Below are 24,813 nucleotides of genomic sequence, written 5' to 3'. Positions count from 1 at the left end.
GCCAAACATGCAATGAGGGTCACCGAGTCAAAGCTGTGTGTGGTGAATGTTGATAGTAAATGCACCCAAGGAGCCAGTATTTGCTGATGTGCTGACCCTATTGTGTGTGTACGTGTGTGTGTGTGTGTGTGTGTAGGATCCTGAGCTGGGCTCTGCTCCAGCGGGCAACGAGGGCTCCACAGGCCGCTGCCTGCTCACCCTGCTGGGCATCGCCTTCATCCTCAGCGGGCTCATCGTCGGGGGCGCGTGTCTCTATCGATATTTCACCCCGAAGGTAAATCATGTTGGAGTATCCTATTGGAGTATGACGTGTGTATTGGCGTGGTGTCGTTATTAAGTATTAAACTCACTGAGGACATGTCTACCTGTCATGTGTTAACTTTGTCAAAGAGCCACATGTAATGTGTCTTCCCTCCAGGCGGCACAGTGGTTTAAACTTGCTGCATTACTGGAACATTACAACAACACTCTGAATGTTTAATCCACATTCAAGTCTGCATGTGAATACACAAAGATGGACAACATGGGACTAATGTACCCTTTTCTTTTTTTTCATTGACGTCCTTGCAGCAGCTCAGGATGTGTAGTTTGAGTTTGTGAAGTTATTAAAGCGTTGTGTTGCTGACGGGGCGCTGTGGCCCCGCTGGGAAGCCAGACTGCTGACTCTCACTCTCCTCCGTCCCTCAGAGAAAGTGCAGACTTACATATTTTTGCAGTGTTCGTTGGGGAGGGTCTCTCATTCGTCTCTCTGTGCCCACGGGGGTTCCTTATCTTATGCAAATGCAGCAAAGCTAAAAATGTCTTATGAAAGAATTAATGAAATGCATAAGCACTTTTGTTTAATGATATTCAACTTTGTTTAGGAGATCCATTACACTTTGAAATTGAATGGGGATAGTAAAGACCTGAGCCTCTTCTTGCCTTAATACAAGATTCATTCCTAAATCTAAGTGTCCCTAATATTGATTATGCAGCTTGTATTTTCCTAAGAACAAACACAACAGTCCACAACGTTGTCATAAAACAATTATACACGTAACATACCTGCAAAGAAACTACAGATTTCATTTTTTTAAAAGTACAAAACTTGATGGAATAATAATAATAAATGTATTTCTGCCCCCTAGTGGTCATAAATCCATTAATGCGGCTTTAAGCGTTGTTATTTTCAGACCTTAATCCTGCCACTTTAGATCTCATGAGCGAGCGGTGCAGCTGCATTGTGTTATCTGTGTCGGGCGCACGCAGTTCGTGAGCAGAGCTGAGATGCCGCAAAGGGAAACCACTTGAAACCAGCGGCTCCACGGCGCTGCAGCGAGAGGCCGGTTGCTGCGCTCGTGGTTGCATGAGCAAAGAGTCAACTCACAGCGTGTTGAAAACTGAACCTTTTTAGTGGCACGTATTGTTTTTCTTCCTTTGCTCACCCAAAGAGTTCTACTTGAAGTAGTTAAAGTGAAGTGAAAGACCTTCTTTCAGAAGAAGTAAATCGTTAAATCACAAGCGATGATACATTTGTTCAACACAAGGTCAGGATGTTGGTTGTGTCCTTGTGTGCGTCAAAGTGGTTTCATGCCCCCCCCCCCCCCCTCCAGAGGCTGTATCACGGCGCCATGCAGTTCAGTGACGTGTCCGCTGGCGGAGAGAACCAGCCGTACTACCTGCCGCAGGTGGAGGAGGAGGTGGAGATCTCTGACAGCATGGCCGTCATCAGCGTCCCGCCTCCCCGCTTCAGGCCCGGGGACCCCGCTTACATCCTCCACGACTTCAACCGGGTAACACACACACACACACACACACACACACACACGTGTGGACTCCAGCACTTACAGCGATGCAGATGCTGGTCTGCCTCCTGCTAATGCGGCTTAATTATTTCCTGATTGCCGTCTTTGTGTGTGTGTGTGTGTGTGTGTGTGTGTGTGTGAGTAGAAGCTGACGGCATACCTGGACCTGACTCTGAGGACCTGCTTTGTGATCCCTCTGAACACCTCGGTGGTGCTCCTCCCTCAGGACCTCATCGACCTCTTCTCCCAGCTGATGGTGAGTGGATGTGGCGGCGGCGGCGGCGGCCGGAGAGAGAAATCTGAGGGCGCAGCGCTCTCACTCCAGCTCACGCATAAGCTCCAAATATGAAGGGCTAAATATTACCTGGGGATATTCAGGGCTTTTATAATAATTACAGAGATTGTCTCTGCGCTTTAATCCCGTCCAAATCTGTCACGTCTGTCATTTGTCGAGTAGAAATGTCCGGCGTGCATCATCTTCCCAGATCCCAGACATTCTGTGTTACTCACTGCCTGAGTAACCGCCAGCAGAATTCAGTACTCGCATTTTTTTTAAATAAATTTCTTTAATTGTAGTTAAATATGTGATGTGAAAAAGTGTCAGTAAAACAGTGCATTTGTCTATTAAGTGCTGCATAGATGATGTATTTTAACATAACACAGGATCCCTTTCTTTACTTTAACTACTTTAACCTTAATCATAACTTTCTGATACTTAACATGTTCAGCCAGACAACCTTCATAAATCAATTGTACTTGTATTATGTTTGACGAATGAATGCAAAGTAAGACGCTGACGTGAAGCTGTCAGCGAACTACACCGAAGTTTTCTTAACTTAACTTTTAAATCTATTAAGCTCGTGTTAACCACAAACCCGTTGACGTGGGACGAGGGAACTGGAAGTGCAACAGCGCTGACTCACTCCCGCCCGTGTTGCTCATCCCTGCAGCGCGTGTGTTTTCTTCACTACAGCCTAAATGTAACAAGACGACTGTAAAGTCTGCAGACTTGTGCGAGGCCACTTTGGCACCGCGGTGCTTTGAGCTACATGCTAGCGTCAGCATGCTAGCATGCCGATGTTTATCAGGTATGATGTTGACAGTGTCTCGGTTTAGCACATTAGCATGTCGTACATGGCACAACAACACAAAGTACAACTGAGGCAGATGTGAATAAGCACCGCTATTTGTTTGAAAGTTATGATGAAAATGTAAAGTATTGTTCCACAGAGCTGTGGTGCTACCCCGGCAAGAAATCATTGTATTTTTTTTTTTAATCGTAGGAATAGTTTTTGACTGCTTTTCATATGCAAAAGTTGAGTAGTAGTATGAGAGTTTGAGAAGAGTCAGACGGCACGTCAGCAATAGTTTTCACCGAGATCTCCGACACGACATGTTGTGCAGCATTTGGTGTCGGGTGGGCGGTGGTGCAATCAGCAAATTTCAAAAGTGGAAGTGTTTTCATAGACTGAGGAAGTTTGAGGATGGTTAATTAATCGGACAAAGTCCTTCTCACTCTCGGAGAATTTCACGCGTGTTTGCGGTCGTGTTTGCCCGAGCTGCTTCTCTCCTGTGAAGACGAAGACTGCTTTGCGTGGTAATTCCTTCTTCTTTTCATTTGTTTTATTTGCCCCAGTCCGGCTCTTACCGCAGCTACTTGGTGCACGAGGACCTGGTGGTGACGGAGCGCATCGACGACATCAAGCCTCTCGGCTTCTACATCCGCCGCCTGTGCGACGGGAAGGAGACGTACAGGATGCAGCGGCGCTCCAGCCTCCCAGGTCTGGACGGCTCCGACGGACGGACGCTCAGTCTTCTGTCCCGTGTTGATGCGCTTCATCCACATTTTTAAAAAAAAGGAGATTTTCACGTGTGTCCTCTCCGCTTGTGTGAGGAATCATAAGCTGTGATATGAACTGAGAAGGATCAAGCTGATTTTTAAAAAAAGGAGCGAAGAAAAATGGCTAATTTAAGATCCTGAATACGTAAAACTGACTATTTTTAGTGCCTCCTCTAAAAGATAAATATAGCACTGATCAAATTACAAGTACCAACACTGTAAATATAACGTCTCTACAGTTATGACCACCGGTTATGACTCTGTGTCCTGATGTCACTCCAGCTGGAAACCAGAGGTTGATATTTAACCCTTTTGCGTGTCTCTGTGTCCGCCAGGTGGAGGCATCCAGAAGCGCTCCGCCGACGAGTGCTTCACCGTCCACCACTTTGAGAACAAGTTTGTGACGGAGACCCGGATCTGCAAGGCTTGATGGGAAAGCGCGAGGGCGTCGGTGTCAGGGAGCGAGTGTGAAAGAGAGAACGAGTGAGAGAGAGAGTGTAGGAGGGAGTCGTGGGCGACGGAGGGAACAGCTTTCAGCAGAAAGCGACTTTTGTACAAAACACTTCACTCCAGTTTCTGCCTCCCTCGCTTTTAAACCCCAGTGATAAGTGAATTTAAGTTCCAGCGTTTATATATAGCCTAACCCCTCCACCCCTGAACCTGTATGAGTCATAGCTCTCTCTCGCTCAAGTAGTCACTAGTTAGTCTTGTACTAATAACCAGCGTCAAGCCCGCTAACTTCCAGTATGCTAAGTTTCATTTGTTTTGTTGGTTTCTGTTGTGTTGCCGTAGCTTCCTGCTGAGTTATCTTGACGTCGTTACTGTATTCACAACACCCGCCCAGCCAGCTCGCGTCCTTCCACTGAACGAAACCCCTGTGAAAGTGAGAAGTGACTCATATCAGACCCGGTCCGCGTCTCAAGTCTGCCGTTCCCACTCGCGCCGGGGTTTCCAGAGCAGCGAGATAAAGCACACGCCACCCGGGGAACGTCAGGTACGCGCGACACGCGGGGGTCCGTGTGCGTTAGGTGAAGGCACAAGAGGGGCTCGAACCCCCGAGCTCTCAGTCGCCCCCCCCCCTTTTCCTTTTTTTGTTGTTGTAGATATTTCCCAGAGGCCTCTGCTGTCCTGCTGTGTGGTGGTGATTTTATTTAATGTAATAGACGGTGAGCAGTGCAGCACACCCTATCAGACTCGTGTTTGTGTAGAAAAAAAAAACCCTCATTTGTGACGATAAGCTTGGAATGGACGCTTGAAAGGGAAGTTTTACCAAATTTGAAAAAAACAAACACTTTTTTAAACAAAAAATATTCTTATTTATGGATCTGGGCCGGCCGCTCGCTATCGGGAGGCTCCAAGTTCCTGCAGAACTCTCTATATTTGAAATTGTTACGGGAAGAACAAGTTTGTAAAGAATCCTTCGGTGAATTTTGAAAGCCCTTAAGGAAAAGTTTGACAGTCCGAATTAAAAATGGCCTTTTGCCAAATCAAGCCGAGTGGTTTTCAGTGGTTTTCCACTTGATGCCTGCACAGAAAGACAATCAGACAGGAAGTGTGTGTGCGCGTGTGTGTGTACTGTATGTGTGTGTGTGTGTGTGTGTGTGTAAAAGTCTGTCTCTGTCTAACAAATACTAGAAGATTAGATTAAAAACCAATGTTGTGTGCAGCTACTGAAACAAATTCACTTTGTCGCTGAATAAAAGGTTACATTTCTTTACCTACTGAACGTTGTTTGGCTACTTTTATTTTTATTAATATTATTATTATCGGCACCGGCGCGTCCCGGCTCATCGAGTCCAGAGGGGGAAGTGTGGGCTGGTTCAGGGTCGGCCTGTTTTCTGTGTTTCCCGGTGTTTCTTTGATTGTTGGCACTGCTCGCGACGAGCATCCTTCATAACAGGAACAGCTCTCTCCTCACAGAGGTCGCACAACTTGTAGAAAGAGCAGTTGCACCTTATTTTATTGAAATCTATAAATAGAAAAAAACACACTTTTTAAAACGCACGCACATCTTTTTGTTCATGTATTTGTGCGTGTAAATGACGCGGCCCTTCGTCTTCGAGGCGCTGCTTCGTCTCAGGGTTTTAGTTGTTGAGATGCCGGTCCTTCAACAGCACCGAGAGAGAGCTCCAGTCCTCTGTGTCCACTTCCCCCGGATATACAGGACCACCGCCTGCTGAAGGTCATGCTCTCCGGTATCTCCGGCTTGCTGAGTCGCCTCCAGAACTCCTCGGTGGTGAAGTAGTACATGAGCGGGTCCAGGCTGCAGTTGAGGCTGGCCAGGCAGAGGGTGACGGGGTGACACCGGCGGATCAGGTCCCTCAGGGCGCAGCTGTCCAGCGCGTCGGCTTTGACCAGGAAGTCCAGGGGCATGGTGACATGGTACGGGACGAAGCACAGCAGGAAGACCGTCGCGCAGCTCAGCACCATCCGCAACGCCCTCTGCTTCTCCCCCCGGTCGGGGAAGGCCCCCGCCGCGGGCTCCCGCAGGCTGCCGGCGGTCAGGCAGGTGCAGGCCAGCACCAGGACGAGGGGGATGACGAAGCCCAGCAGCTCCGCCAGGATCAGGAGGGCCCAGGCCGCCGGGACGCTGACGTCCCTCATGGGCAGCTCCGAGAAACACACCGGGGCGAGGCGGCTGGAGTTGGAGCCGGAGCCGCCGCCGCCGCCGGCGGGGTTCCTCAGCAGGGGGAAGGGCAGGCAGCACAGGCAGACCAGCAGCCACCCGAGGGCGCACACCGCCAGGTCTCCCTTCCGCCTGGAGGAGTTGTACCGCAGCGGACGCATGACCAGCTCGCAGCGGCGCACGCTGACGCACACCAGGAAGAAGATGGAGGCGTACATGTTGACGTACTTCAGGTAGAAGCAGATCATGCAGAGGGCGTGGCCGAAGGGCCAGGTGTTGTTCAGGTAGTAGTAGATCCGCAGCGGCAGGGAGAGCACCTGAGGAGGCGGACGGACAAAGAACGTCTCAGAGGACCAGGTGATGTCAGCGTGCACTAAACTTTAAAACGCACCTTTGACACAATATTTATACATTAAATAACGCTCACAGTTTGAACTGTACGAAACAAGCAACGTTGCGTTATAGTACATTTTCCAGCAGTTAAAAAGTGAAAAAAACACTTTATTGTTGTTGTATGCTCGGATAAGGACACTTCAAAACGTCTGTTAATGTATATTTCAGCACTTATAACTGAAGCCTCCTGACTGTATAGACATATTGAACGGTCCACAACCGTTATGAAATGAATAATAACCCTTTATTTATTGTATTAATTAAATAAGTTAATGATAATACAAATGCATTTTTGGATAAATTACTATTAAATTAAATGAAATATATATTAACTAATTAATATATTTATATATATATATTAATATATATATATATATTTTTTTTTAATTGATTTAATAGTAATTTGTCCATAAATGCATTTTTATTTTCCATGATGACTGAGCGAGTTCCTTCTGCTCATGAAGGCCATGAGGCCATGTTAAAGATAAGATATACATGTTTTATTACACATATAAAACACGTGTCCCTGTGTGTTTGTTCATTAACGCCTCACAGCTGCATCATACTGAGTTCATGAACTCTCTACACACGTTATGACGCATCATAGGTTCTTATATATTCATTTAGGAGATTCATCCCACTAAAAATGTCCTTACAAGTTCATTGTATGTGTTACCAACAATCCCAAGAAGTATAATGTACTAACTACTTTCTAAACCCTTATTCGGGGATTAAAGTGAAGTTGTTCAACGGTTATTTAGTTTGCAGCCGTATCGTTGACTCAGAGAGTTTATCAGGAAATGTTAGTAATAAAAAAAAAAAGCCCAGTCAAATTAGACGAGATAAGACGAACAGATACATCCATAAACGTGTGTATAAAAAAAGATGGAGGGTGTTTACCTGCATCAGGTCGGCCACAGCCAGGTTCATCATGAACACCACGGCCTTCTTGGTTTCTCTGACGTAGACCTTGAACACCCAGAGTGCCAGCACATTACCCAGCAGGCCCGGCGCTAAGATCACGCTGTACACCACGGCGTACACCTGGTGCTGGTACACCTGGAAGTCTTCACTGCTTTTGCAGCTTCTGTTGGCGACGTCCATCTTCAGCCTGAAGGGAGGGGGGGGGGGCTTGAATCAGCAACGCTGCTGGAGGGCCGGTGAGGTTTGAGCGTCCGCGCTGTCCATCGTGGCGAGGAGGAGTTCAGTGGGTGAAGTTAAAGTGTGTGTGTGTGTGTGTCCGGCGCTTGTAAGCCGTCAATGTTTCAGACCGGGAACATGGTGTCCTGGTGGAGGAGAAAAGAAACAGTCAGCAGGATGGTGACAGTGTTGCTGGAAAATGTACTTCTTAACGGCAGCATGTTGCACACACAGCCGTCAAGGCTTCACTGAACAGCATTCAGTCACACACACTCACACACACACACACACACACACACACACACCTCCAGAACACGACTTCACATGGTGGGACTATGTGCTTAGTTGCTTTTGCATTTACAGCTATGCAAAAGCAGGGATCAGGTGCTGCTACCGTCTCCCACACAGTGTTCACAGTTCAGCTTCTCCACCTGCTGCCAACAATGAGCCGGTGTGAGCCGCGCTCAGTGAAACTAGCGCGGTTAGCTGCAGTCATACCGGAGCAGGACATGAAGCGTGTGCGCGCATGAAGCGTGACGCTTTTGTTGTGGTGAATTCACACATTCTCAATAAGCACATTGCGCTTTTTCACGTTTCCAACGGCGCAAACATGAAAGTCATTTATAAAGATTTCAAAAAGCATTTTAGCCCAGATAGCGAGCTAACTCGCCATATTTGCTGTTTATATTGCTTCTGATTGAGATGAAGAAAACATCTGTTGAGTAGTTTAACATCAAATTGTTGTGTTGAAATTTAAAAACCCTTCAAATACAGCGGGTTAAAAAAGGGTTAACAACTTCAGATATTTATTTTAACTCTGAAATGGAAACACTCAGTCATCTCTGGAACTGAGCCTCCGGCTTGTAGGTGCTGTCCACCCACTGCTGTAAACATGACGCCCATGGGTGTCCTCATACACACCGTCAAAGTTCACAAAGTGCATTGTGAAGATTCATCCTCGTTTTGTACAGTGATGTCTTTTTTTTTTGTTTTCTGATTTGACTCTGATCCTAGTTATGCTCATATAGAACTGCAAAAATAGGAAGTTGTGGTTAACAGTAAAGTATAGTTTCTGTTTTTAGTTTGCAAGTGAAATCTACACACACAAGAGCGTGTTTTTCTAAGAGGAGCTGATTATCCTTAATATCGCCAGTTCACGGTGAGTTTGGCTCACAGAAGTAGAAGTACACACATTGCACACCGAGTACCTCGCTGCAACTCAGTGATTGTTTGCCTCACGTACATCGCCGCTGCTTTTGAATACAGCGTATTGTAAAGCGTGCCTTGCAGTCAAATGTAGTTTACTTAAGGCAATTACGGGTTGTCTCTCAAGCACACGATATCGCAGCGGTCACGGCAGATACCTGGAGACACGCTCCATCCTCTTTACATGCCCAGTACACAGATCCTTCTCCTGAGAAAAAGTGCCTGTACATTAATGTAAAAATACACATAAATGTCCGGTATAAAAAGTATTCCTCGCTAAAAGTACTGGAACGTTATCAGCAAAATGTATTCAGAATACTTGAGTGAAAGTTGTTGCTCCTGCTTATTTCACCTGTCCGCCTGTGTGTGTGTGTGTGAGTTTCTGTCTGTGTGTGTGTGTGTGTGTGTGTGTGTGTTGGCCTCCCCTCCTGCCTACAGCTCATTCAGCTCACCTGTCCAGTCGCTCAGTTGCCTCCCATCATCTCCTCCGTTAATGTTTTCAGACCTCCGTGTCGTCGTCTGTGTTTTCCTCCAGTTGCTTCAGCGCCTCGACACTAACTGTCATCTTCTCAGGAAACACTCAGGGAAAACAAAAACGCCCTCGCAATTCTACTTCCTGGGGAGTGAACCAGCAGACAAACTGAAGAGGGTTTTCTTTTCTCAAACTCAACCTCAACAACCTCCTCCTCGTGGCTTTGCCCTCTGCTCTGTGACTCCCTTCAACCCGACGCCGGAGCTTTTGACCTTTGACCTCTCTGTATCCGTTTGAGTGTGATTCTTTATTTCTCATGTACCCGTACAGTATGCGTCTCTCACTGGCTGTCCACATGTTCTTCAAAGTTAAACCGCAGTTACTCTTTTCCCTCTTTTACGCGCTTATGGCGAGTGTCGTGGCGTGCACATCGATAACCCATCAAGGCCCTTATGTGACGTCCAGGAACTGCACATCATCTCCACGCGACAGCGACAGCGACAGCGTCATCGTCACACATCAAGAGCGACATCCCTTCCTCTAAGAGCCGGCAGCTCTACTCGTCGGATATCCACGCTGTAAAAACTCACTCATTTCGTGCAGTGATTCATCCCTCTGTGGGTTGTCGGCGGCCTCTTGCCATTTCCACTCAGAGATGCTATCTCGCCTCGTGTATCGGCATCTGAAAGTGTTGATGGCCTCCACGTGTGTGTCGGTGCCAGGACACAAAACAAGTCGTGACCCCCCCACCCTCCTTCATCATCATCATCATCCCACATTACACGGACAGCTCGAGGGCGACGGGCCAACAGACACACACTCACACCCTCGACATAACAGACATTCCTCATGTTGGAGGAAAAAATGCGAGAACCCCCATGAGGCATGACTCCACTCTGAAGGCATCCAGCTGTTACAGGCTCACACACACACACACACACACACACACACACACACACACGAAGCTCAAACTCTTTCGTTTCTTTTAAAGGATATTGACAATCAGCAGCTCACCTCTGGCTCCACGTTCGAGGCCGCGTCGCATCAGAAAGCAGGATGGTGAAGCATCGGCCGACAACACATGGACCCCTCCTTCCCTCTCTCCCTCCTTCCCGTAACGTCCTTCTCTCGCCCCGTCCCGCCCGCTCTCGCTCTCTCTCGCTCTCTCTCTCTCTCTCTCGCTTTTGGTATCCAGTTTCTACTGTCTTTCTCTTCTCTTATCAGAAGCCGTTTCCTGTGTCGATTTCTCACTGCGATCTGTCTGCACGGGTCTCTGCTTCTCCTTCTCTGCTATACTGAGTGTTACAGCACACACAGGACTTCCTGTGAGAGTGTGTGTGTGTGTGTGTGTGTGTGTGTGTGTGTAGAGAGGTGTGTGTGGGGGGGGGTGTGGTTTACAAGAATGTTTGACACCATGACTTCTGCTATCATAGCTATTTCCCCCCCTTGTGAGCTGCAATGATGCACAACATGTGCACTTTGACACACAGATTGAGTCAATACTGAAATTAGAAACAGGGAATTTAAATTTGGGGCCTTTTTAAGCTGCTTGCTGGCTCCTTTCTCAACACTGTACTTTCAGTCAGGTGACATCGAGTGTGGCAGCGATGGGTTCAGAAGTGGGCGGGTTCTTCGGTGGGCTGCGACCGCCTGAGGGCGAGGGGGGTTTTGGGGCTCAAGACTCGGGTGAAGCAGATGTAAGATGGAGGGTGGGTGGGGTTAGCTGACTTTTCAGTTATGAAGACAAACTCTGAGACTGGCAGCTACCGGTTTGTCAAAGCTGATGCAACCTGCTGCCAACTGGCCTCACCGCTCGGCGCTGCGGTGAGGAAGTGAGTCGGCACCTGTTGTCAACTTGAAGAAAGACACACAAACTTCACAGCACCAGAGGGGAGAGAGAGACTTTTTATTCACACGACGTTACCGTGCCTTTTACACACAAACACATACGTTCACGACATTTAGCTTATTTGGAAGTTGTTGCGCGTTTCCCAAACTTGAACAACAAGCTGTAGCTTATGTACACAAGGCCCGCACAGGGATATTGTGCGAACGCGGACGTCAATTTTTCTGTCGCAGATTGAAGATCTGCTGCTTCCCAAGTCGTGTCAGGTCCTTCACATTGAGGTCAAGGTCTTTCCGTTGGGACGGCTTCGACTTGAATCCTGTCAGTCGATTTATAATTGCTGTTTCTGTTTCATTTGATGAGGAAAACACTAACTAACCTCATCGTGACCCTTAATAATCGTGACAACAGCACCGGCGCTTCCCGCTAACGACGCTACTCCCTGTCCGAGCAGCTGCTCTCCATGCTCGTCAGTCTGTGCGGCGCCGGGCGCTGCGTCTGGGAAACGACCGGCGAGGAGAGCAGCGAGGCGGTGAAGGAGGAGGTGCGCCTGGTGAGGTGCAGCCTGAACTCGGCCGTCAGGAAGTAGTAAAGCAGAGGGTTGAGGCAGCAGCTCGTGCTCGCCAGGCACAGCGACACCGGGTGGAACTGACGCACGGCCAGCTTGGTGGCGCAGTGGGACACGATGTCCTGCGACACCATCAGGTAGAGCAGGAAGTTGATGTGGTACGGGGCGAAGCAGAGCAAGAAGAGGGCGAAGCAGCCGAGCACCATGCGCAGGGCGCGGCGCTTCTCGGCGTTGGTCTGCCTCTCCTGGCACTTGTCCGCCTGACAGTTGCTGGTGACCGACTGGAGCCGGCCGCGCGCCGCCGCCGCCGCCGTCGAGGAGCCGAACGCCGTCGGGCTGTGCGGCGGCTCCTGCGTCTGCGTTTGGCGGAGGGAGCGGGCGATGCGGACGGAGCTGTAGCTGATGCAGGCCAAAGGGAGGAGGAAACCAAACAGCTCGGCGAGAGCCATCATGGTGACCGCCACAGAGACCGACAGGCGGCGCATGGGCAGGTCCTTAAAACAGCCGCCGCCGGGGCTCGCCGGCGACGTGTAAAGCTCGGCGTAACCTAAAGGATGCTGGGTAGAAGGGGCATCCAGAGGATGGGACGCTTTGTAGGCTGCAGGTGGACTGGTGGAGATGCTGCTGATGCTGCTGATGCTGCTGCTGATGCTGCTGCTGCTGCTGCTGCTGCTGCTGCTGCTGCTGCTGCTGCTCCGCATCAGGATGAAAGGCGAGCACGCCAGGCCGGCCACCACCCAGACCGTGATGCTGATCGCCAGGTCGTAGCGCCGCCTCCACCGGCGTGCGGAGAACGGGTTGAGCAGGAAGACGCACCTCTGCACGCTGATACACACCTGGGGACGGAAAAGACATGAATTTAACAGCGACATGAAATTTACAGGCCCGATTTTGAAGTGAATTTGTTGAACGCCGTCTTGGCATTATTTCCGCTCACCAGGAACACGATGGCGGCGTACATGTTGAGGTACTTGAGGTAGAAGCAGCACAAGCAGAGGCCTCGTCCAAAGGGCCAGGTGTGTGTGAAGTAATAATAGATCCGGAGGGGCAGAGAGAGGATGTGGGCCAAGTCTGCTAACGCCAGGTTTATCATGAAGATCACCGCCTTGGTCTTCTTACTGCGGAGCGACATGCAGAAGTGACTCAGACCGTGTTTGAGGTTTTTACACGCTCACACACACACACACACATATATATAAATATACATATGTGTGTGTATTTGTGTGTGTGGGTACCTCATGTGCCTGCAGAGGACCCAGAGAGCGGTGGTGTTGAGCAGCAGGCCGGGGATGAAGAGCAGCAGGTAGAAGTAGGTGTACATGGTGTCCATGCGCTCGTCCCAGCTGGTCATGTTGTGTCCGCACTGCGAGGACGAGTTGAGGAGGGACTCCCTCACGGCGCCGGACGCGTTCGCAGTCATGTTTCGCGCCTTTCTCAGTCCTTCATCTCGTCACTGACACACCGAACAGCTGCAATGGTGAAAGGAGCTCAATTCACGGCACAATCACTAAAAAGAGCCTTTTATTGAGACTTCGGAAATCATAATTAATGACGCTTTAACGTGATTTAAAAATGGTTCACAGCTCATCTGCTATGAGCTATTATTGTGGACAGCACTTGGGTTGCCAGGTTGGGAAGACAATCTCTCAAACCAGCAGCCGTTCTGGAGCTTTTGGTTGTGCAGCATGATCTTCTTCAGCTGCTGAAACTGAAACTACAAAATGTTCAATTGCACATTTTTTCTATTGCAGAACAATTTCTTTCAGTCTCATCTTTGGCTCGTGGTCATCCTCCTAAAGCAGAATCATGTAAGTTTCTTTTAGCTTTTCTCCTTAATGCAGAAGACTTCCAAGGGACCACTACTGTAATATTACAGCAAATTCTTGTTGCACTGCAGTGCGTTGCTGTTTTATCAGTAGCTTTCAGTGGCTTTCTGAAAGAACGACAAAGTTTGGGTGCCAAATGAAATCACAAGAGTTTCTGTCCGGCCAAAGATTGCAGCAGGAAACACGTGGAAGAAAGACAGCATTTAGTCAACTTATCTCTGAAGCATCGCCCTTCCTTTTGCCATCAAGACGAGGACACGCCCTTCCTCTGCGCCGAAGAGAGAGCCGCTCATGCTGCTTTACTGAAAACCTCCCGGCCTCCCATGAGGGCCGATCGGTCTGCAGGTGCAGCAGAGTTGCACAACAGCTTGTCCTTAGACTTCAATTTAAGGAAGTAGAGCGCAGACTTGTGGAAACTTGAGAGGATATTTTCTCAGCGTTGCTGTTTAGTAATTTGTCAATATCGAAAGCCAAGTTTGAGTTTGTTTTCAAACTTCGCTCTTCAAATGAAATCTCTAGTGACGTTTTAAAATCATCAAACAGCGCAGAAGTGATCGAATTGTTCCTGCACGACAACAACAGAGACCAAAATCTTTTAAAAAGAAGGAAACATACGTCTAACTCCTGTAACATTACATTTGATAAATTGTGATGATCCACTAAGTGAAAGAGGATTTTTTTTAAAAACCCCAAAAATCATCAGTAAAAGTGAGAAGCGTGACCTCGACCGCAAATGTTCAGACAAAGCACAGCGGCGTGACGCCGTCTCCACAAGCGACTAAACGACACGATTACCTGGTTGTGGATGGAGTGAAGAGGTCAGAGCCTGGAAGTGACCACCGGCGCCCACATGCTCCCGCAGACTGACGCACAAACTCTCCTCCTGCAGCTGTGCGGCGGCAAAAAACAAGGTCAACGGCGCCGCGCCCCTGCGCCACTCGAGCGGCGCAGACCCGTCTGCATTAAAAAGCCGCGGCTGGCTGTGGTTTCTGCGTCGATGTCTTTGCACGAGAGTGTGTGTGTCGTCTGCTGCGGGCTGCTTCTTAGATATGGTGACGACAGGAAGGGGAAACGCTGCCCTCGCGAGGGTTTTTCTACCGTTTGTGACGTCACTGAGCTCCAGCAACAAACTCAAAACACAGTGTTGTGTGAGCGTGTGGTTTATAAACACTAAACAACAGGCCACGATCTGAAAGAAGACAGACAGGCGTGGGGGGGATGAAGAAGTTAGTTCCTCTCACCTCTTTATATTTTGAATCTGGTCAGCCGAGTCCGAGCGCACGCCTGTTGTTTCTACACGACTCTGCTGTTTTGCAAAGTCACATTTGCATCCTGCAGTGTTTTGGAGATAAAACTGCAATCATGCACTTCCTCAATCGGGATGCGACGCTTCCTTTTTTTCAAAGATGTTTATCAATGCATCATATTAAGAGGCAGACGTACGTGTGAATGTCCCACGTTTGTGTTTCAGTCCTGCGCCAGTAGGTTTCAGTAGTTTTTCTCAGGTTGCCGACAGCGAGGAGTGTCGATGTGTGTCCTTTGAGTCACGGTGACAAGGCTTCGGTTGCGTGGCATCGAGAAAAGATGGCAGCGGCGTTGTGTTATCCATCCTGTTAGTTTCACACCACTCTGCACCTGCGGAGTCACACCCAGAGACTTACTGACACACACGCACACACACACACGCACACACACACACACACACACACACACACACACATGCAGAAAGCAACGGAAAACATGGCAGTTAACGGTCGGTGGAGTCAGTGCCGGTGTTTTCACTCAAAGGTTTTGTCCCGGCTCGTGGCCACTAGAGGTCAGAGCAGGCCAACGCTCTCAGTACTCGGTGTCCTCTCTGAGCAGATTGCTGCATTGGAAAAAAAAGTACACATTGAGTGTTCTTCTGCTGCAATATTGCAGCACAATCTTGACACGGACCGGCAGAAGACAGCTCTTGCATATTTTTCTACACTCCCACTTCTTATTTCCGGCTCCTTCCCTCTCCACCCGTCCTCCTCTCCCTTCTCCCTGCTTCACCCTTGACCCAAATCCCAGAGGAGTCCATCGTCTGTTGTCCCTCCGTCTCCACTGCTGGATGCACATGGTCACACCGCTAGACTTACTATACCCCCCCTCCTCTCTCTCACCTACTGTACATACTGCAGTTATAGAGGCGTATGACATTCCCAAGTAAGGCCATGAATCTCAGACTCCGCATGGAGGGAGAATGAATAAGCAACTTGTGCTAACGTCTTATACAACGTCCCAGACAGACATGTCCGTCCCCCCCGTCCCCTCCACCCTCCAGCAGCAGGATCCTGTCGCGTGCACAAAGAAACCTACAGACGACCCCAGCTGCAGGTCTTTGCCGCGACAAACGCACTATGAAGCCGGGAACACGCTGGACCGGGACAGCTACAGCAGCTCACTGTGGATCTGTACTTTCTCTCTACGGTGAGGTTTTTGTTTTTAAGGAAAGTTAAAGATTGATTAAAGCTCTCTCGGCTAGCTGGCTAGCTGTCATTAATCACATCCTGACGGCACGCTCAAGGCCTTTCGGGTTGAAAGTGTTCACCACAAATTCATGCACGCAGACCGCTGGACTCGGCTGATATCACTGTTTGGCTGTTCGTGCAGCAGCGTAACCGTAACACAATGAGTCGGGGGGGTTTGCTCAACAAGTGTTCACCCGTACTTTGCCGTGCATAAGAGACTTTGAGCCGATCTGCAGTGTAAGGCCAGATTAAGACAGAGAGACCTCATTCAGGGGCAAACAATGGACCATTGCTCCAGTCATTATGAGCATTTGGCCAGTGACACGGCACACAGGCCAAGGTCCTCCGCTGGATCGGAGCCGCAGATCGCTCCGGACTGCTTGACGGACATGAAGAGTAGAAAAAACTCCCTCGTGGGTTCAAACCTACTGACATGCTGACAAAGACCAGTTCAGATTAGTTTGACCGAATCAACGGGATAAATAACAAACGCAGCCACGATAGCAGTTGAAAACAGACATTTAATGGCCTCAAATGTCAACACGAGACACATTTAGCTCCTGTGGTATAATTGCGGTGGGTCTCACCGCGCTAACGAGTGTCATAACATTAAAGTCTAACATGATACAATGTGCTGCGAAAGCTTGAATACAACTTTAAAAAGGGCTCAGCGAGTTTACAAAAGTACTTAACAGCATGATCCAACAATGCAGATGGAAATGTCCATTCTACCCACGATCCAGCAGTGCATTTGTGAGTGTTTGTGCGTTGAGTGATGGTGTGTGTGTGTTGCGGTCTCTGCGTGTCTCTGGACAATAGTCGCGGTGTGGCCGGCGCTCTGATCCCCGTAGTGTTCTCTCATAACAAACACACACACACACACACACAGATACATTCCTCTGCTCTCCAGCGGTGGAGTAATCCGTAAAGCCCAGGCCATACCTCAGGGTTTACCTCAGGACTTAACTAATCTGCTGAGTTATGTATTTGTCACTTCCAGGAACAAACAGCTGATTTGCTTTTTTGTTTTTGTTTTTGTAAATTCTTCCCCCATCGACGACCAACACCGTCCTCCTTCGTCGGCCTCGCTCAGAACTGACTCTCGGACTCTTTTCCGTTGCTGGCCGGGCTGTGCGTGTCTTTGGGGAGTGTGTTGGCCGTGTTGGCCGTGTTGGCCGTGTTGGCCGTGTCCTGGGTGTCGGCCTCGCTGCGGGGGAGACTCTCGGCCCGGGAGCCCGACCCTTTGCCGCCCATGGTCAGGCTCTTCTGGAAGCTCTCCGAGGTGAAGTAGTAGACCACGGGGTCCAGGCAGCAGTTGAGGCTGGCCAGGCACAGCGTGATGGGGTAAAGAGTCCGGGCGAAGCGCTCCACGGCGCAGTTGGCCAGCGCCTGGGTCCGCACCAGGGCGTACAGGAAGAGGATGGAGTTGTAGGGGACGAAGCAGATGATGAAGATGCCCAGATGGACCAGAATCATCCGGAGGACTCGTTTCTTGCTGTTGCAGCCGTGACCGACGGTCATGGGACGCCGCAGCGTCCGCAGGACGAGCGAGGAGCAGACCAAGTTGGCCAGGAGGGGGAGGAGGAAGCCCACAATCTGGGGATGAGATAGATGCATGACAATCACCGCCGTGTCTCTGGTTTGCTTATAAAACTGTACAAACGGTGTCTTCGTTAATATGTTTGACTGTCAGAGCCCGACTCTCCTCACTCACCTCGATGAAGATGGTGATTTTGGACAGGTAGGTCCTCCAGGTGCTCTTGGAGAAGCCCTCGAAGCACGTGGTGGCTCTGTGCTTGTTGTTGATGGTGGAGAAGAAGGTCACGGATATTCCTCCGCCTACGATGGTCAGCCACACGGCGGCGCACACCAGCGCCGCGTTCCTGCGCGTGCGGACGGAGCGGGAGCGGAAAGGGTAGACTATCGCCAGGAAGCGGTCCACGCTGATGCAGGTGAGGAAGAGCATGCTGCCGTAGATGTTGGTGATGAAGGCCGTGCCGGACACCTTGCACAGCCTGTCCCCGAAAGGCCAGTGGCGGTTCACGTTGTAGAAGACCTTGAACGGCAGCGTGAAGACAAACACCAGGTCGGACAGCGCCAAGTTAGTCATGAACATGGTGGTCTCGTTGCGCATCTTCATCCGGAAGCAGAACACGAAGAGGGCGGCGCAGTTGGTGATCAGGCCTAAGACGAAGACCACGCTGTAGACCACCGAGTACAAGTTGTACTTGAAGGAGTCGTCGATGCCGCAGTCCTCCATGCCGGTCTCGTTGAGCACCAGGCTGGCCATGGCGACGGATTCAAAGGGGACGAGGCGAAAAAAGGGTTCGCCAAAGCCGCCAGGAAAGGGTGTAAGGTGGGCGGGCGGAGGGGGTGGGGTCGGGGGTCGAGGCGGATGTCTGGGGGACTGGAGGTGTCAGCAGCAGGGGCTCCACCAGTCAGGTCTCCTCCAAGTCATCGTGGACGCTCAGACGCACAAACGGAGGCGGAGGCAGTCAGGATGCTCAGTCATCCTGTGGAGGGAGAAGGAAAGACAGACGGTCACTTCCTCACGATAAAAGTTACAGAAAGAGAAGCAAACAACTCCAGCACTCCACAATGGTTCACCCATAGTGTGTTTTATGTGTAGATGGCAGACATTTGTTACTTGAATTTGAACGATTGTTACCATGAGCGAGTCAGAGGTGTCGTATATTTTCAGGTAAGACCTCTGAGCAACATGCAAACCCTCCAAATACACACTTCACAATCAACTTTGTGACTTTTATTCAGTCAAGCCTCCAGCGTTGGCATAGCTGTGTGACGTTCAGTTTGTGTGCATGTTTGTCAGAGCGTGTGTGGCTTTGTACAGCGGGTCTGTCCGCATAAATAAAGTCTGATTGGTGGTGCGAGAGGTGAAACGTCTGTACTGCAGATAAAAAAGATTAAAACACCGTTCATCTGCATTCACTCGCTTCCACTCCCAGCCGCAGAAGTACAGAAAGCATGCGAGGCCGAGCTGCAACTGCAGGAAGTACACGAGTCAGCATGGTGGCGTTGCCATGACACACACAATAGTTTGGTTGTTAAACATGAACAATTGAAAGTAAAATTCATTTTCCAGCCATTTTACTCGAAGCGAAAATATTTGTGCGAGAACAAAGTGGAGTTGGAGTCGTCTGGATCTGCGTGGCCGAGTCAGAACAACAGACTGAGACTCAAGGAGCGCAGCCCGAATGAAAGACTCTAATCTGGTTCACGTCGTTTTCTGTGCGTTTCTGAAGATTTACCAACATCGTGAGCTAGAAGATCTCCTCCATCTTCATGCAAAGCGCCGTTTCTAAACGCTCGCAGTGGCCGGTTTGAAGCCGAAGCAGCAGTGAGGAGGTCGGCCTTTTGGCGTGGAGTGTAAAAAAATGGATAAATCCAGGGAGTCTCTGGAAAGAGTCACTCGTATCGCTCTTTTCACCTCACACACACACACACAGATGCACAAAGAGGACGTGTGTGTGTGTGTGTGTGTGTGTGTGTGTGTGTGTGTGTGTGTGTGTGTGTGTGTGTGTGTGTGTGTGTGAGCAGTCCATCAGCCCTGTCCCGTGCCAGCTGCGGTGTGACATCTTTACTGCGTTTTCACACGCCTCCTCAGAAAAGCTTTGGCTGGTCCGGACCCCTCACAATAATGCCCTCACTGTACCCGTCTGCACCACACACACACACACACACACACGCACACACACACACACATGCACACGCACACACACACTGTTGTAGGGTTCTGTATACTGTGGCTCGGTCCCAGGACCTCTGACAGTGCCGGCTTCAAATTCAGCCGATGTAGTTTCTCAGGGAGCCGACTCCATAGAAGATGGGATTTGGCTGCTGGACAGTTTAAATGTAAGGAAACCAGAACCGCCTCCACTTCGGACCTGGAGAGGCACATTGAACGCATGTTCAGGATTTCTAGGAGTCCCACTGGGGGGATTCTCAGACCTGGATTTTCATGCACAGGTCGAGGACAGCTGCACATTTAAAAAGCCCCCCCTCCTCCTCCTCAGCGACAGAAACGGGCCCCTGGGACCCGCTGATCTGATCGGATCGAGTTCAGGCTCAGCTCACATCCAGCTGTTCCTTTCTCTCACACGCTAGGAGGAAGGCGGAGGCGGGGAGCGTTGAAGGTGGAGGACAAGCAGGCCGTGCGGTGTTTGGAGAGCACATCTTCCTCACAGCCAGCAGAGCGACACAGAGCGTGCTCGCAATCAGAAAGCTCTCGCTCGAACTGCGTCCCGAGTTGCATCACAGTCAGCCAGATGATGAATACATGAATACGAAGTCCTCCAGATACTGCTTTATATGGTTTGCAATGTGCTGAAACTGTTATCACGCACAGACACACACACACACACACAATCATTTTTGTTGAGACTGTGGAGAAAAGTTAGGTGCTGCCTGGATTGAGATTTAATCAGCAGCTAAGACTTGAGGCCCACTGTTATTCAGAGGTGGAGTGTATTCACTAAGTATAATAAATACAATGTCGAGGTACTTTGGAGTATCTCCAATTCAAGCAACTTTACACTTTTATTCCAATGTATTTAAGAAGACTATTACATGTGTAAGTAACTCCACTACATTCATTTGACTACATACTTTCAGATAATTCATATAAATATGTAATAAGTCTCTGAAATGAGTCTTTTCCAGCAGCAACTTGTACACATTAACACATCACTACTTACAGTCTGGTGGTACAATCTGAAATGGGCAAGGCTAAATAAAGTACTTTTACGTTTTGTACATTAAGTACATGTTGATGCTGACACGTGTGTACTTTTAATTAGGAAACATTTTGACATTTTTTTGAAGTTAAAGGTCTGAGTACTTCTTCCACTACCGCTGCATTTGCATGAGTCCATAAAGGGTGTTGTTCTGTGGCCCTGAACGCATCAAATGAACCATTTTATCTATTTCCTGCATATGATAAACAATTCTTTGCAACAAATACAAAGTTCACTTCTTAAAATTGCATTAGCCTGCATTAAAGGATGAGCAACACTTAAACACAGCAGCTCACAGCCCAGTAGCTGCGTTGTAACTGCTCTACACATATAATTGGATTTTGCAGCTACATCAGTTCTCTCATGTGGAAAGCAGCCACTCACAAGTTTCCCTTCAACTACAGACAAAACATGTTGGTTTTGTCAACTTCCACCCCGCACAACAAAAAGCAAGATATCACTGTGTGAAGACAAAGCGGACTGGACTTACAGCTGGAAGGATGACAGCTCACCTCCTGCTCGCTGGGGTTTGTCGGTCTGGCGGCGGCGCAGCTGTCAAAAGGACAAAAACTCCACACTTGTTGCTCGTCTTTCTCTCCTGAATGTTTCGGTGCCGCTCGGCTCGACGTCTCCCCCTCACACACACACAACCACACACACACACACACACACACACACACCCACACACCCTCTGGACCAGACTACTGCAGAGGGGAGTCACGGGGCCTCTTTTTGCAGTTATCGAGCGCAAAAAAAACACTGCGGGTGTGAGTTTCCTCAATTAATCCAGACGACTCGCTCCGTCCGTCCGTGCGCTTGGAGTTGAAGGGGGAGGGGGGGGGGGGGGGGGGCACAGGGGCGTTTGTGCGCGAGGGCTGCTCGCGAGGCTACAGGAAACGAGACAATGGCACCTCGGCTGGGCAGTATAGGGGAGGAGGAGGAGGAGGGGAGGGTGAATAGGGGATTGTGGAGAAGCAGGGAAGGACAGAGAGGGAGACTGGCTGCTGTCATGTATACACACACACACACACACACACACACACACACACACACACACACACACACATTCATACATACACACGCAGGCCTCTCGCTGTTTGCGTTAGCGCCACTGTAACACGGTCTGCTCGTGTGATAACAGGCCTTTCAGTTGTGTGGTCGAAAGTAACAACTCAATACACGTTGAGACACTTGCGTGAGTGTTTCCATTAAAGCTGTGTGAATTCATACATCTTCAGTTACTCGTTTCTCTGCAGATTCATGTTTGATATACAGTAAAAAATGACATGATACGGGCAGTTGTCTGTCTGTGTGGGCGTGGTCCTCCTGGATCGTCCACACCTGTCTGCAATCAGCTAATCATCCTCTCATATATCGACCAGCAGGCAGGTCAGCTACAGTTCATGATCTGAACTTAGCTACTGTGGCAGCAGCAGCACGCAGGCCCAGCTTCTTCTTCTTCACTTATGTTTTCCTTGTTTTCTTGTACCTGAACTAATCCCTTGTCCGTGTCCGTGCAGCAGGACGCCTGTCTGCCTCCCTCGTGCTACCGCAGCCTGCCCAGATCACTCATCCCCGCGCAAATAAACCTTCTAGTAAACCTTCTCAAAGCGAAAAACAACCTCCAGCGTCCTGGTTTGGTTCCACCCCCATGTGCTACCGTGAAGGTTGTGTATTGTTGTAGATAAACGAAGAAGCAGTTGCACCTCAACCAGTTGCTGCAATGTAACATGGTTTTGCACTATATATACTTTAGGTAAAGGATCTTGAAGGGTTCATAAACTCTTTTTGACAAATTCAAATAGTTTCAACTGAGATTAAGGGCTTGTTTATGCCAGAGAATAACTGAGCTTCCCATGGTGAGAGACTGTCCTTGCACACGCATATCACTGGAGCGCGTGTATGATTAAAGTTCAAAATGGGGATGACGTCTTCGGATTCTCACATCAGCCCAAGATACCGTTAGCAGCAATGTGCGATGAGCGCGATGCTATTTTGGCGGATCAAAGTCCTGCCACCCCGTCGTTACAATACAATCTTCTTGTCTGAGGCTACCAGAAGAGTTATTTTTAGCCAGGTGATGGGGCGTGTTGGACAGGTTCCCATTGTGTTCAAGCTGGCATGGGGCAGTGTGTGTGTGTGTGTGTGTGTGTGTGTGTGTGTGTGTGTGCAACAGAGAGAGGTACTTGACAGAGAGGAAGTGAACTTTAGGGGTAGCGTCTGGCAGGCTGAACACTCCACAATAGCAGCAGGGAGGACAGGACATCCTGCTTACTGCATACACTGCCCCTACACACACACACACACACACACACACACACACACACACACACACAATCCATCAGACACACACCACCAGATGTCTTTAACCTTTGGATTGTTGGTGTTGAAGTGCATGTGTTTAAATAGGTTGTACGCCGTGATAACAACATGTTTCTTTAATGATGTTTCACAGCTTGATTCCAGTACTTCCCTTCCTTTGACCGGCTCGAAATATGCTTCAAAATCCTTTCAAAATCTTTTTCAAAGACTTTCCTGTTACTGGAATTTGAAACTGTAACAATGTTGGCTGCGCTGACCCACTCGAGTATCGACCACTATGAGGCAAACGTCGATAAAAACTTTATTCATATTAATGTAATCAATCAGATGAGACGATATGTTCATTTCATACGCCTATACTTTTTATCCTAAGGGGGAACATTAAGGTCTTTATCAAGTCTGGATCGACCCTCTGAACAACATTGTGCTTCCCAGAGTCCCCCGGTCCTGTTGACTTCCATGTCCCCGGCTTCCTCTGTGTGTGTGTACAGGTGTGTGTGTACAGGTGTGTGTGTGTGTGTGTGTCCTGTCATCAACCTGGACCAAGTCCACCTTCAGAGCTGCGATTGCCTCGTCGCTTCTCTCAGCTCACACACCGGCCGGCTCTTCGTCTCAGCTACTGAGTTAGTGTCGTGTCTGAGGCCGCTTGAAGTGTTCACTCAAGTTATTTTGTGTCTGTGCTGGTTGGCTGCTAACGTATAACTCTTTGTGTGCTAGAATATATACGCTTGCCTGCCTGCTTTGCCAAATGAACGTTTGGTGAAACACCTTATCCCTCCCCAAACTTCTGCAAACAAACCTCCTGTGTAATCGAAGGCCGCGATGCCTTAAAGAATGATGTCACCTGTCAGTTACTCTCAAAGGTATATGTTGTGTACCTCCCACATAACGTGGTCCGACGAGCTGATTGTGCGACGACAGCGTGACGCGGGGGTCGCCCGAGAGGAACCGCCGGTCGAAGCGTCCGAGAAACAAATCCAATGGATGAAAATGTCACGACTGGATGAACCGAGAAGACGTGTCCTGTTTGGGTCGAGAAGACATCCCCCCAGTTCTGACACACACACACACACACACACACACACACACACACACAACACACTCCGCCCACCTGATTCTCCGTGTTTGGTAACGGTAACCAAGCTGTGCCGCTCCGGCCGAGGCTTTGTGAGTCACACCAACCAGAACAAAGACCCCATTACTGCTCTCTCTCTCTCTCTGTCTCCCTCCCTCCATCGCCTCTCTTCCTCGACCCCTTCTGTCCTGCTCTCTTTTTAATGCGATGATGAGTGTGTTTCCTTTGCTCTCCTCCTCTCGCCTCCGTCCATCCTCTCATTCATTGGCTTCAGGAGGGCTTTAAGGGGGCAGCCCCGTCGTGCCGCACATACCTCTGCCCCGACAACAGAGCCGGACAAAAGGCAAGCGAGGCAGTAAAACGCAGGAGTCCAGAGCTCCGTGGGTTGTTGTTTTTTCTTTTATGGATTGATATGAACGTGACTGCTGTGTGCGGCGTCCCGAGTGTGTATGTGTGTCAGCGGTTG

At 49.4% G+C, this 24,813-nt stretch overlaps 4 protein-coding genes across 5 annotated transcripts in view; 1 reads left to right on the top strand and 3 right to left on the bottom strand.

Annotated features, from left to right (window-relative positions):
* Positions 1-5,350, top strand: part of LOC137791779 (integral membrane protein 2A-like) — a 6,052-nt gene extending 702 nt beyond the window's left edge. The window contains exons 2-6 of the mRNA XM_068586934.1: positions 137-274; positions 1,593-1,772; positions 1,930-2,040; positions 3,421-3,565; positions 3,960-5,350. Of these exons, the coding sequence (XP_068443035.1) occupies positions 137-274; positions 1,593-1,772; positions 1,930-2,040; positions 3,421-3,565; positions 3,960-4,054 (669 nt within the window). The 3' untranslated portion in view covers positions 4,055-5,350. The remainder of the gene's footprint in view (positions 1-136; positions 275-1,592; positions 1,773-1,929; positions 2,041-3,420; positions 3,566-3,959) is intronic.
* Positions 5,351-5,616: 266 nt separating this feature from the next.
* Positions 5,617-10,548, bottom strand: gpr174 (G protein-coupled receptor 174). Of its 2 annotated transcripts, none has more exons than XM_068593085.1 (3): positions 10,476-10,548; positions 7,544-7,929; positions 5,617-6,567 (listed from the first exon to the last, which is right to left on the bottom strand). In XM_068593085.1, exons 2-3 carry the CDS (start codon positions 7,745-7,747, stop codon positions 5,701-5,703), a joined length of 1,071 nt encoding a protein of 356 aa, XP_068449186.1. In that variant the 5' UTR covers positions 7,748-7,929; positions 10,476-10,548; the 3' UTR covers positions 5,617-5,700. The 2 variants fall into 2 exon arrangements, with proteins under 2 accessions (XP_068449186.1, XP_068449195.1); XM_068593094.1 differs by lacking the exon at positions 10,476-10,548 and adding an exon at positions 9,442-9,500.
* Positions 10,549-11,429: 881 nt separating this feature from the next.
* On the bottom strand, positions 11,430-14,626 carry p2ry10 (P2Y receptor family member 10). Its single transcript, XM_068581698.1, has 4 exons — positions 14,497-14,626; positions 13,111-13,344; positions 12,813-12,993; positions 11,430-12,711 (listed from the first exon to the last, which is right to left on the bottom strand). The coding sequence occupies exons 2-4, from the start codon at positions 13,293-13,295 to the stop codon at positions 11,743-11,745; spliced, it is 1,335 nt and encodes a 444-aa protein (XP_068437799.1). The 5' UTR covers positions 13,296-13,344; positions 14,497-14,626; the 3' UTR covers positions 11,430-11,742.
* Positions 14,627-16,697: 2,071 nt separating this feature from the next.
* Positions 16,698-21,736, bottom strand: lpar4 (lysophosphatidic acid receptor 4). Its single transcript, XM_068595433.1, has 3 exons — positions 21,441-21,736; positions 17,911-18,709; positions 16,698-17,792 (listed from the first exon to the last, which is right to left on the bottom strand). Exons 2-3 carry the CDS (start codon positions 18,484-18,486, stop codon positions 17,286-17,288), a joined length of 1,083 nt encoding a protein of 360 aa, XP_068451534.1. The 5' UTR covers positions 18,487-18,709; positions 21,441-21,736; the 3' UTR covers positions 16,698-17,285.
* Positions 21,737-24,813: the final 3,077 nt, after the last annotated feature.

Source organism: Clinocottus analis, unplaced genomic scaffold (genome assembly GCF_023055335.1).
Source record: "Clinocottus analis isolate CAN_PGR_092001 unplaced genomic scaffold, fCliAna1.0.p SCAF_10, whole genome shotgun sequence".
Classification (NCBI taxonomy): domain Eukaryota; kingdom Metazoa; phylum Chordata; class Actinopteri; order Perciformes; family Cottidae; genus Clinocottus; species Clinocottus analis.
This window is presented reverse-complemented; position numbering and strand designations above follow the sequence as displayed.

Excerpts from the sequence above, each read along its gene's own strand:
- lpar4 (XM_068595433.1), bottom strand. The coding sequence starts at position 18,486 with ATGGCCAGCCTGGTGCTCAACGAGACCGGCATGGAGGACTGCGGCATC. Across the intron at positions 17,793-17,910 it reads AAATCACCATCTTCATCGAG|ATTGTGGGCTTCCTCCTCCC; the intron begins GTGAGTGAGGAG and ends TCTCATCCCCAG.
- gpr174 (XM_068593085.1), bottom strand. The coding sequence starts at position 7,747 with ATGGACGTCGCCAACAGAAGCTGCAAAAGCAGTGAAGACTTCCAGGTG. Across the intron at positions 6,568-7,543 it reads CTGTGGCCGACCTGATGCAG|GTGCTCTCCCTGCCGCTGCG; the intron begins GTAAACACCCTC and ends CCGCCTCCTCAG.
- p2ry10 (XM_068581698.1), bottom strand. The coding sequence starts at position 13,295 with ATGACTGCGAACGCGTCCGGCGCCGTGAGGGAGTCCCTCCTCAACTCG. Across the intron at positions 12,994-13,110 it reads GTCCTCTGCAGGCACATGAG|TAAGAAGACCAAGGCGGTGA; the intron begins GTACCCACACAC and ends GTCGCTCCGCAG. Across the intron at positions 12,712-12,812 it reads ACGCCGCCATCGTGTTCCTG|GTGTGTATCAGCGTGCAGAG; the intron begins GTGAGCGGAAAT and ends TTCCGTCCCCAG.